The sequence below is a fragment of the Lithobates pipiens genome, unplaced genomic scaffold (assembly GCF_037356315.1).
Source record: "Lithobates pipiens isolate NorthernLeopardFrog02 unplaced genomic scaffold, aLitPip1_a1.2 Scaffold_30, whole genome shotgun sequence".
NCBI lineage: Eukaryota > Metazoa > Chordata > Amphibia > Anura > Ranidae > Lithobates > Lithobates pipiens.
In genome coordinates, this window is record NW_027507791.1 from 98,432,779 (window position 1) to 98,445,949 (window position 13,171).

The 13,171-nt window shown below is 42.1% G+C and overlaps 1 protein-coding gene across 5 annotated transcripts in view; it reads right to left on the reverse strand.

Annotated features, from left to right (window-relative positions):
• The window catches only part of MIPOL1 (mirror-image polydactyly 1), a 693,631-nt gene that overhangs the window by 195,707 nt on the left and 484,753 nt on the right, over positions 1-13,171 (reverse strand). For all 5 annotated transcript variants that reach the window (XM_077464676.1, XM_077464680.1, XM_077464677.1 and 2 more), the window contains one exon: positions 7,901-7,999. In XM_077464676.1, coding sequence (XP_077320802.1) covers positions 7,901-7,999 — 99 coding nt within the window. The remainder of the gene's footprint in view (positions 1-7,900; positions 8,000-13,171) is intronic.

The following is a 13,171-nucleotide window of genomic DNA, read 5'->3' on the forward strand; positions in this document are numbered from 1 at the left end:
TTTCACACTTATATGACTTGTCCCACGATTTTGGACTGCAAAACCGCATGACAAGTCATTCTCCATGATTTTGAATGACTACCATTCATATTGGCATGACTAAGTTGTGCCGACTTCAAAGTAGTTTGGATCAAAGTCGGATTCCGTATTAACTGATCGGACTTTGGCATGCGACTTGTGCATAAAGGGGAACTCCACGGCAATTATTTTTTTCCCTCTTCATGAGCATACCGGGCCCTTCGGTCTGGTATGGATTTTAAGGGGAACCCCCAAAAATCCATACCAGACCCTTATCCGAGCACCAGCCTGGCCGGTCAGGAAAAGGGGTGGGGACGAGCGAGCATCCCCCCGAGCCGTACCAGGCCGTATGCCCTCAACATGGGGGGTGGGTGTTTTGAGGCCCCCCCCACCCCAAAGCACCTTGTCCCCATGTTGATGAGGACAAGGGCCCCTTCCCGACAACCCTGGCCTTTGGTTGTCGGGGTCTGTGGGCGGGAGGCTTATCGGAATCTGGGAGCCCCCTTTAATAAGGGTGCCTCCAGATCCCAGCCCCCATCCTATGTGATTGAGTATGGGGTACATCATACACCTACCCATTCACCTGAGGGGAAAAAAGTGTCAATAAAAAAAACACACTACACAGGTTTTTAAAATAATTTATTAGGCAGCTCCGGGGGCCTTCTTCCGACTTCGGGGGTCTCTTCCGACTTCTCTGCTCTCTTCTCTGGCTCTCCAGGTGTCCTCTCCCACTCTCCAGTGCCTTCTGCCGGGCTCCTCAGCTATCTTCTTCCAGCTCTTTTACTAGCGTTGGTCCGGTCTTCTTCCTCGTCGTCTTCTTCTTCTTTCTTCCTTTCCGTTTTTTTTGGCGTGGGGGTTCCCCTTAAAATCCATACCAGACCAATGGGCCCGATATGCCCATGCTGTTTTATTTTCTTTAAAAAAAGATTGCCGTGGAGTTTCCCCTAATTATTTGGTAATCAATGTCGCGTCCCTGCTCATGGAAGCCTATTTCAAGTCGTGGGGCAAAGTTGGATCCACAGTCGTATGGCTGTCTTGCCGAAATCGCTGCAAAATCATGTGACTTTGGAGTAGCACAATTATGAAAGGGGCCTAAATCGTACATTTTCTTTGTAGGAAATACACCTGTTTGGTTGCCTGAATATATATTATTCTACACAGATAAGACCAAATTAGATGCAAATATTTAGGATATTAAAAGTTAGCAAATCTGCAGTTCTCTTTATTTTCAACTCAGTTTTATATGTAGCTACAGGATAATATTATCATGTTAGTGGTAGATTTAAGAGATAGGATGGGAAAGGAGAACCTTTATTCATGGACACAAATTTATGCCAACACTGAAAAACTTACATTTTAGAGATTCCAAAAGTGGAACCCCAAGGAGAATGAGATTATAATTAGATGGTGTCTTCCTCTGAGGGCTAGCATTGTCTATCTTGGCACAGGGATGACCAGTCAGTATTGTCATCTTAAAAGAAACAGTTCAGGCCAAATTCATGATGACTCCCTGAATAGTTTTTACATTAAGCTAAACAAACACCCTACAACCCTCCCTCTTCCCCATAGGTGCTCACCTACTTTATTGGATACCAGTGGTCTTCTGTATTGCCCACATTTAGGCCTGTAGAAATCTACAGATATGGCGTTTGTGCACAGGATAAATATCCCAATAACGCCCATGGGACTTTAGTGCACAGGTGTGGGCATGGTCTAAAACACTGTCAGACCTAAACTGCACCATGTAAAATAACATAATACTTATATTAAGAAGTGAGGAATGGCTTGACTGTTTGTCAGCTGTCTGTTTCACAGCTTTGGAGATTCACACTCCGATGTTGTCCTGATGACCATTGTCACCAGGACAGAAGATCATTAAGGGCTGGCCTGGTTCACACCAGATGCAGTCCAGAGTGTTTTTATTCTGCATCAAAAACGCATGGACAGTGTTTAACATCCATTCCAATGGCTCTCGTTCACACCAGTGCAGTGCGTTCAAGTGCAATCAATCAACAAATGTAGAACATGTTGCATTTTTTCTGTATGCAATGCATTAGGAACATAGGAAAATGTATCAAAAATGCACCAGGACACACATGTAATCAATTGTTCTCAACTGAGATGAAGGAAAAAAAGGGAAAAACACACGGGAACACAAATAAAACATTAAAAATGCACTGGAACGCATAAAAAACCTGCAAAAAAGCATTCAAAACACAGAAACTGTAATGTGAACCTGCCCCAAAAGAGGAGATAAGGGATTTTTTTTTCCATGGGAAAATCTTTAACTGGGAATAACTGTAAATGAGGGTATTTGGGACAAGAGGTGTAAGAAAAAATCTCACCATCGGCAATGGCAGGGAAAAAAGCCTGAAGGGTTTGCTTTAGAATCATTTTTTTTTGTTTGCTGGATGGGAAAATTCTGTGGCCAAACCAGATAAACATATACTGGAACCATTTATTTAAATGTATTATTGAATGCTTTTAATTTGAAATGATAAAATGTAATATTCAGCCTATTTAATTAAGGTTTTCTGAGGACAAATGTATTGTTGTTGCCAGAAGTTATTCTTAATTGAAATGGGCATCTCACGTATTTTTCACACATTCCGAATATCATTTATATTATGATTATCATTATTTTGATCATGAATATTTATTTTATTATGATTGCCACTATTTCTACTATTACAATACACATATAGGTTTTTGGTGAATTTTAAATTAAAGTGATAGTAAAGTTGTTTTTTTTAAATAACAAACATGTTATACTTATCTGCTCTGTGCAATGGTTTTACACAGAGCAGCCCTGATCCTCCTCTTCTTGGGTCCCCTGCCAGAACTCTTAGCCAAGTGCGCCCATAGCCACTTGGTATGGAGGCACTCGTGTGTGCTCGCTCCCGAGCTCCACTCTGTGGCCATAAGACATTACTGCCTGTGATTGACTAAAGCAGGAGCCAATGGCTCCTGCTGCGGTCTCTCAGCCAATGTGACGGCAGAGACCTGGGAGAGCAGCCACTCTCTTGCACATCACTGGCTTTTCATCAGGTTTGGGTAAATATTAGAGGGGGGGAGCTGCATTCTGATAAAAAAAACCTCCAGGCTTTACAACCACTTTAAAGTGTAGCGGATGACATTTGGGATCAAATGTCATACGCATGTAAATTTAGTTTTTGGCCTCAGAACAATAAAGGTTCTGAGGGTTAATTGTGTAGGTAGGCCTTAACACCAGTCTGGCCAGGCTGTGTTTGGAAGTTCTGCCTGGTCATGTGAACAGCGAGGTGCACATGACAGGCCAGAACCAGGTCTGCCAATCAGTGGGAGTGTCGGGCCTGCTGAGGAGTCTGGGAAGGGGTACTTAAAGGGGTGTGGGTCACGCGTTCGGGGTTCCGGAGTTGTTCGTGAGACCTGGTGGTCTGGTCTGGTTCCAGGACCGGGGTAGCCCCGTGAGGGGTCCCGGTCATGGGGTGTTCGACACCCCGCAACATGTTCCTGTCAGTGGCCCCTGATAGACCTTTTCGGTCTGGGGTAGGGATCTGTCCGTTCCCGAGTCTCGGAACCTGCTGGTCCGAGACGCAGTAAACTGAGGGAGGATTCAGAGTGTCCAGGTGTGCTCTCAGCTTGGAAGGACACCGCAGCTCATGAAAGTGACCGGGGGAGGACTCTTTGGAGGAGGGCCGGCAAGTGGCATCCTGAGAAGTGCCTGGTTACTGAATTGGGAAGGACACTGACAAATTCACACTTTTCCAGTACCATTGAGGAGACGGGAAACATTCCAGGTATGGAGGAAAAAGATTCCTGTTCACCCTTAGTTGATTGTTCAAGTTTGAGTCAACATGCTGACTGCCATGATCTCTGGCTGGAGATCTGTTCAGCCTTGGAGCGCCCAGCTGCAAGTGGCTACTCTCTGGGTGGAAATAGAGACTTTGCTAGACCTGCAGTTCAAGGTGCCTGAGTTCTTCACCCGTGTCCTCTGTTGCCTAAGAGACTGTGTTGCAAAATAAAACCTTTTAAAAAGGATTTCATCTGTGTCAGTGATCAAGTCGTTGGGTATCAACCCTGGGAACCCCTAGAAGTGGAAGAGCAGGCCAAGAGAAGATAACTGGTAATCCCATAAAGTCAAGGCCGCCCTGCAATGGGTTATGGCCGCTACAAAAGTATATATGAGAAAGCTGGGGGAGGAGTAACAGCAGGTAACTGGTCTACCCAGTGAATTGCTGTGCGGGGGGAGGGGGGCGTATCAGTACCAGTCTGATCAATGGAGGAGAGCAGGCTGAGTTATTGGCACAGCCAGAAAACTTACCATGCTGTGCTCTCATGTCTCATGAGAACAGGATACACTTTCGTACATGGTATAGCAGGCACATATCAGGAATATGAAATTTTGGGTTAACATATTCTTTAAATTTTGTAATACCCATTTGTACAATTGTCTTTTGCATGCTTTGCATTTACTAAAGGCATATAGATGGTGCACTTTTGAAAGTGCAGTTGCTCCAGAGCTTAGTAAATGAGGTGAAATTGTACCTTATACTAAGCTCTAGTGCAGGGATCTCCAAACTACAGCCCTCCAGCTGTTGCGGAACTACATGTCCCATGAGGCATTATAAAACTTCACAGGCATGACTAGGCATCCGTGGCGTCATTAGGGGGTGGCTTTTGGGGCTATAGAACCGAATCTGGGGCCCATATCCCCGAGTCTCTGCAGGGGTCCCCAAGGGAAGGGGAGGCTCTCTGGGGACCCTGATGTAAGTGGGGGGCTCTCTGGGGACCCCGATGCAAGGGGAGGCTCTCTGGGGACCCTGATTTCAAGGGGGAGACTCTCTGGGGACTCTGATTTAAGGGGAGACTCTCTGGGGACCCTAATGTAAGGGGGCTCTCTGGGAACCATGATGTAAGTGGGGGGCTCTCTGAGGACCCTGGTGCAAGGGGGAGGCTCTCTGAGGACTCTGATCTAAGGAGGCTCTCTGGGGACCCTGATGTAAGGAGGGCTCTCTGGGAAACCCGATGTAAGGGGGTGCTCTATGGGGACACTGATGTAAGTGGGGGGCTCTCTGGGGATATATATATACACACACACACACACATATTACATATTCCTGTATATACATGTGTATGCACGCCCAAGCGTATGACTTTCTTTAGTATGCTGTTATGGGCTCTAGCCCCAGATCTTTTGTAGACCTAGCAATGCCCCTGGTAGGCATGATGGGAATAGTAGTTCCTGAACAACTGGAGGCCCATAGTTTGGAGACCCCTGCTCTAGAGCAACTGCACTTTCAAAAGTGCACAATCTATTTGTCTTCATTAAATCAACTCCATTGGGTTTATAAGGAATAAGATGAGTTTGATGGAGATTAGCTTTAGAAACAGAGCTTGCTGCGTAAAGCACTGCGGAGGCCGTAACAGGTCCATCCAGGGCATTCTCCTTCCAATTGACCTTTTCCTCTTGGAAGAAGAAGCTTGGCTTTGGAGGACCTATTCATTGATATTTCATGGGTTCAGACACATTGCAGATAGTTATCATTGGTGAGGATACAAATATGTGTTTTGAACTGTTTTTTAAGGAACCCTTTCCTTTACCAACATTTACAGAATCTGCTGCCAAGTATAAACTATTCAGCTTATAAACAACTTACCAGTGCGTAATAAGAGAAGGAAAACTCTGCTCCAGTCTATCCCCAGAGACCTAATTTTTCTCTTGTTGGGAGCGTCTACCTCGCCTTTAGCCCAGCACAGAGACAGACTGTCAATCACAGCTCACATATCGAAGACACTTCTGCCTTTCCTATGACTGTCATATAATACTGCTCCCTGCATATAATAATGGCCAGGGGGAGTGGATAGAGATGAGGATGAGGGTTTGGATGCTGACTTTTGACAAAAAGTCACAATCTACAAATCAGTAACAACGCTGTTTAGTATTGGTGGGCTGCATTTGTTGAGAAAATAATTCACAGAGTGGATTATGAAGATTCAACAACTTTTACATGCCCGGGTAAAAGAAAGGTTCACTAGAAGTAAAAAAGTTGTTAATTGTTATTGTGTAGGTGGCTTTGTCTTGTAATTTTGTGCCATCTAGTAAGCTACAAAACTTTAAAGTGGTTGTAAACCTCAGACATGAAACATGAACAAAGCATATCCCTCTATAGTGTATACTTGTCTCAAATAAGAGCACTAAGGGGTTGATTTACTAAAACTGGAGAGTGCAAAATCTGGTGCAGCTCTGCATAGAAGGCAATCAGCTTCCAGTTTTTTTTTGTAAAAGCTTCATTGAACAAGCTGAAGTTAAAAGCCGATTGGCTACCGTGCACAGCTGCACCAGATTTTGCACTCTCCAGTTTTAGTAATCAAGTTTTATTTCTGTCTGCTGCTTCGTTCCTCTTTTATCAGCTTCAATCCCTTCTGACAGGTTTTCCCAACAAGAAGACAGAAAAGGTGACGGGGAGGGAGCTCCATGAGATTGACAGCCTTAGCTCTGTTCCTGTGAGCACCTGCACACATCTGTACATGATCATTTGCGTACATATGTCCGTGATCACACAAACCAATTATTATACACTTAACAATTTTTATTTTTTACCAAAAACATGTAGTAGAATACATTTTGGCTTAAATTTATGACAAAATTCGATTTTATTGGATTTCTTTTAAAATAGAAAGAAGAAAATGTTGTTTTTTTTCCAAATTTCCGCTCTTTTTTTTCGCTTATATCTCAAAAAATAAAAAACGGAGTTGTGAATAAACACCACCAAAATAAAGCTCTATTTGTGCAAACAAAATGATAAAAATTGAATTTGGGTACAGCGTTGCATGACCGCGCAATTGTCATTGAAAATGCGAGAGCGCTGAAAGCTGAAAATTGGTTTGTAGTGGTTAAGAATACATACATGAATAGATTTATTTTTTTTAAACAAAATTTTGTGTCACTTTAAGCAAAGGAGTCAGTTTTAATTCATACAGTTTAAAAAACTGTATCCAAAAATATATTTCATTTCTTTAGTCACTTATGAAAAGTCCATCTAACACTACTTTCTCCACAGGTCAACACTATGGCTATTCAAGGGTGGCTACACTGTTCCTCTATAGATACAGTGAAGGTAGCCATCTTAAGAGAGGAAATATTTTACTGTTTGGCTCACTGGGGGAAAATACTGGAAGGAGAACCTAAAAAATGAATGGAGTAATCTTTATGGATTGCTAAAATGAAATATAACAAATTTGGATTATTGGGTTTAGATACACTTTCATATATTAAGTATTATTCTATTAAGTATTCCACTAATTTGCTACATTGTAATCTTCTGTTTTTTAAACTTTTAAGAACTTTTCCTTCCTAATTCCATCTAGAGTGTTTATTTTATACTGTGTACTCTTCACATATTTTAATGGAAACAAAACTAACAAAACTTTTTTTGGCAGCCTTGTGACAGTCTCATGCACTGATTCCCTCAGGATCGTTTATAATTACGCATACAGATAAGGTGCGCTAGTCATACTAATATCACATTGTGGCCACATCTATTTAATTTCTGGCCTGCATTAAATTTATAATACACCTTCAGGCCGTCTGATTATATGAAAAATAGATCTGTGGTAAAGCCTGTATTCCAGACAGTATAAATAAGAATTATACTCTTTCAGGTGCTGGGAGTCCAACAACACTGCACCGATCCATTAGACCATTAGACTTGTGCTTTGGAGATGAAAGGGATGGGTTGATGGTGGCCAAACTTAGCCCAAGAGTGTGATGTGCAAAGTGTCAATGACAGAACAACAACTCATAAGTCTCTCAGTTGACACTCACAAGAAAATAATTAGACATTGAAGAAAAAAAAAAGAAGTTCTAAGAGTTTGACTGGGCAGCATAAGAGTTATTCACCTTGGAAGCTGGATCAAAGGTCCTCTGCGTTGTTACAATATCCGTACAGATCTGTTTGCCTTCTCTCAGCAGATGAAGCTCCTTTTCCAGATGTTTGCACTGGGGAGGAGGGATAATAGAATATCATGAAATGAATCATTTCAACCGCTTCTAAATTCATCTTTCAAGAAGAAATGTTCTACTGGCTTATTGGCAATGAGTGAAAAGGTGCTTTTAACCAGGCTGGCAAAAGGAATTTACAATATTATGTGTTATGAAGCCTGATAGGAAAAAGAGACAGGAGTTCGGGATGGTATGAAATTTATATGGAAATTATTTATACATGCCACCTGAAAGATAGGGGTTTAAAGTGGTATTCAACTCAGAAACAAAAATGTAATATATTACAGCTTACCAATCCTTACATGTATTGGCGGCACTAGTCTTCCTTTTATAGGCTTTTATACCTTTATATTCACCTGGTGACCCTGCCAATAAGTTTCTGTCTTAGGCTAAGTGAACACCTCTGCTTTTTGCGGTGTGTTTTCAGTTTTGCAGAAACCCCATTCCTTTGGGTCATGTTCACATCTATGCATTTTCAACCAGGTGCATTTTATGCAAACGGTCGGGGACTTTTTTTGCCCGCTTAGGCCTGATTCACACCAATGCATTTTTAGTGCTTTTTACATTTTGCAGATTTGCACTACAGAACGTGTTCCATAGGAAACCATGGTAAATGGACTGTAGTGCAAATCTGCAAAATGCAAAAAGCACTAAAAAGTGTGAATCCAGCCTTAGGGTGTGTGCATTAAGCAGTAAATTAGTGTTAGGCCTAGTACACATGGGCCGCACCAGCCTGTTCAATAGAAACCGGTTGATATTCGACCCGTGTGTATGGGAGCCAGTCCAACAGAAGCTGGTCGCTCGGCCAGCTTCTGTCGAAGGGGCATGGCTGAAAAGGGACTGCCAATTGGCTCCAAATCAGCGCTTTCAGCCAATGGCTGAGAGCCCTGCCCGGAGTGTTCTGGCAGGGGGGCCACCCCCCTGTCAAAACCAAATAGAACAGCCAGGGAGATAGATGTACTAACATCATATTGTTAGTACAGCAGCTCTGAACTGAGCTGTTAGTTTTTATTTGTTCAGCCCGCTGGACAATTATGCCGTGCACACACGGTCGGATTTTCCAATGGAAAATGTTCGATGGGAGCTTCTTGTCGGAAATTGTTACCATATGTAGACTCCATCGGACATTTTCCATTGGAATTTCAGATACACAAAATTTGAGATCTGGATCTCAAATTTTTCCGACAACAAAATCCGTTGTCGGAAATTCCGATCGTGTGTACACAATTCCGACGCACAAAGTTCTACGCATGCTCAGAATCAAGCAGAAGAGCCGCACTGGCTATTGAACTTCAATTTTCTTGGCTTGTCGTACGTCACCACGTTCTTGACGTTCAGAATTTCCGACAACATTGTGTGACCGTGTGTATGCAAGACAAGTTTGAGGCAGCATCCATTGGAAAAAAAATCCCATGGATTTTGTTGTTGGAATGTCCGATCGTGTGTACGTGGCATTAGTGTGTACCAGGCATTAGACTAGCAGATTTAGATGGGCTTGGCTAACAAACTGAAGCTGAACTCCAGCTAACATTTTATAAGCAGTTATAGCATAGTTTTTCCTTTTGGAATAAATGTTTTACATAAATGAGTGAACATTAGATTTTACACCTTTTTTGGAACTTTGTCAGCAACCATATAGATACCAACAAACATAATTTAAAAGTTCAAGAATAGTTTTCCTTTATTCATTTTACATCATAAAATACTGTATCCACCACTTAAATCTGTGGCATATTAAAACAGTGATTCTTTACGGAAGATTACAGTGGATCTACACAAACAAGGATATACTTGTCGGATAGTGCTATGACCAGTTGTTGTCCACTAGCTGGGATATTACCACTGCTGTGTGCTTCAAATGGAGCTAACTAACGTATTTCGAACATAAGTAAAAAATTTTCTTCATCTGAGAAGTACCACACTATGATGTAATAATATTGTAATCAGCAATCTTCATTATTCAAACATAACCAATCATATTGTTAAATACATATATTATACTGGCTTATATCATCCCTGACCATCAAACCACGTATGATCCTCAGAGGCATCCAGCGAAAGATCCCATTTTGTGGTGGGTAGGAGGAGAGATAAGCCCCCATGTAGCAAAGCCAAATTGAGGTTCACAGGTAGCATCAAGTTTGAAATGAATGCAAAACTATAATATAGGCTTTTTCACACCGAGAAAGGTCTATTGGGATAGGTATCTAATGGATTACCACTATAGAGTTACTTAGCTACTCGTGTAGGTCACCCATATTCCCCGTACTCCCCACTCTCTCATAAATAATCATACAAATTGTTCCCACACAGTGGTCCACCATGCAATGTGGCCTCCAATCACACATACACATCCCTCCCACGGATCCCCCTGAACATTCACACACACATCTCTCCAATGTCCCACCATCCACCCCCCCAACCACATCCACCCCACCACTAGCCGCCCATCCTTCCTCCCACCCCCCCCCCCCCAAACACACATTCCAACTTCGTCCTCCCTGTCCAGCAGACTACTGGACTGCAGGCAGAAGAGTCGGGTAAAGGGCCAGCTGTACTCAAAGCCATCCAGACAATTAGCAAACAAAAAGTGTCCCATCCAGAATGCACAAACATACATAGGGAACTTTTTTTTGCTGTTAAGAAGGCCTGCTTATTGTGGGTCACCTAGGGAGGATCATCCCATCAGGAGCACACAAAATTAATCCAATTGCGTCAGACGTTAGGATCCAATGAGTGTATATACACCCTGATCTTAATAAGAACTGTGCATGTCTCTATTGAGGCTGATGCCATAGAGTGGACCATGTTGCTTCTGGCATCTGCCCAGGCTGTCCATGCATAGGCGCGCTGGTATATTTCCAGTCTTTGTGTGACGTATTTTCGTTGCAGCATCACTACCAGGAAGTGGGAGATTGCGGTTCTGGGATCCAGCGTGAGTCCCTTGGTGGCCGGGGGGGGGGGGGGGGGGGATGTATGGACACATTTCCAATGTAGAGGGCAAGGACCCATATTTGCGGATAGGCTGCCCAGGGTCAAGCGACCACTGGGCCCACCTGTGCCGGGTACAATGTGAAACCTGCCTCCCCTCTCCCCAATACACAAATGGATTAAAGAGATGACAAATAAATGCCTGTAATTTGCCCTTGACTCAAATTACACAAACAAACATATTCCATGTGTACTCATAGATATCAAGATAGTAATCATAGATATCTGTTAGCTTATACAAAAAGAAAAATCATAAAAGGACACAAAAAACAACAACCTTGTATTACAAAAATTTATGTTTGAGATTTTGCATTGTAATTATGGTTAAGGCCATAAAACTGGTATTACCAGGCTAGGGTTGGATTTATAAGGGGGGGGGGGGGAGAGGAAGAGGGGAAAAGGGAAAAAAGAGGGGGGAAAGGGAAAAGGAGGAAAGTGGAAGGGACAAGAGGGAAGAAAACACTTTGAGGACAGAGGGTTTAGTTTTAAAAGTGATAAAAGTTTCTGAACAAAAAATATGATACACATGAATGTTATAATGTAATGTTAGTCTTTGAAGGTCACAGGGACAGAGGACATAGAGATATGGATTTGCTGTATAGGTACTTCTATTTTGGTCAGAAAAAGCTCTGATGGTTTTCCCGACGGAATTCCAAAGGGATATCGCTCAAGCTGCCTTGCATACACACGGTCACACCAAATTCCAACTGTCAAGAACTTGGTGACATACAACACATACGACGGGACTAAAAAAAGGAAGTTCAATATCCAGTAGCCAATAGCTTGCTTCTCGTAGTTGAATCGGAGCATGCGTGCGCTTTTGAGTGTGGGAATTGCATACACATGAACACATTTTCGGATAGGAACTTTTTCCAACCGAAAAATTGAGAACATGCTCTCAATCTTTTGCTGGCCGAAAATTCGACCAGCAAAAGTCTGATGGAGCACACACACGATCGCATTTTCCGACCAAAAGCTCTGATCAGTCTTTTGCTGGACGAATTTCCGATCATGTGTGTATGCGGCATAAGGCTACAAATGTGACCTTTGGCATTCTATATCCATGAGACCTTGCAACATTTCTTTCCAAAGGGAGGTATACATTACCAGATTGCATTGAATAAATGTGTTTATATATTCATTGTCAGAACTCTTGTTGGGTCTTTCCTACGTAGTAAGGAAAGACTTGGTGTTGGTGTCGCAATTCACAAAGTGTTTAGACTCAAACCATTGTCCGTTTGGAAGGCTGAGATTCTTTTTTGTAGGCACATACTGACAATAAGAACAGTCCCCAAGGGAAAGGTGCCCCTTACTTTACAAGGGTCTCTCTGTTGCTTCACTACACTGGGACTTGTTTCTCCTCCATCCCACCACAGAATGGGTTCTTTCACTGGATGTCTCTAAGGATCATAAGTGGTTTGATGGTCAGATATGATGTAAGCCAGTATAATATATGTATTTAACAATATGATTATGATTGAATATTGAAAATGACTGATTCCAATAATATTACCTCATAGTGTGGAACTCCCTGATGAAGAACATTTGTAACTTGTGTTCGAAACGCATTGGCTAGCTCCAGTTAAAGCGCACTGCGGGGGTAACATCCCAGCTAGTGGACGACTGGTCATACCACTATCTGACAAGTATATTCTTGTTTGTGTAGATCCTCTGTTACCTTCTGTAAAGAATCAATTTTTTTAATATGCCACACATTTAAGTGGTAGATATTTTGATATAAAATGAATAAAGGAAAACAAATCTTGTACTTTTAAATTAAGTGTTTATGTGTCTATATGGTTGCAAACAAAGTCTCAAAAAAGGTGTAAAATGTAATGGTGATATCAGGAATGGTGGTAACCCACACCTACACTTAAGGGGATAAAATAACTTTTATAGTACATAAATGAAAGCTAGCCATTGTAAGCACCCCTGTCAGTGTTAAATGGTTTGTCTCAACCCTCTAACTGCTACTTTGTTTGGACAGTCTGGTCTGTTAAAGAAAGTTGAAACTTACTGGAAAGATCATTAGGTGCAAATAAAGGAAAAAAAACCCAAAAAAATTAAAATGAATGTGCTACCACATCTAATAATTGGTAAGCTGCATGTTAATAAATATTTGTTTTGAAAAAAACAGAAAAGGATCTTTGTTTTACTGCTTTAGGTATTCAGAGCTGG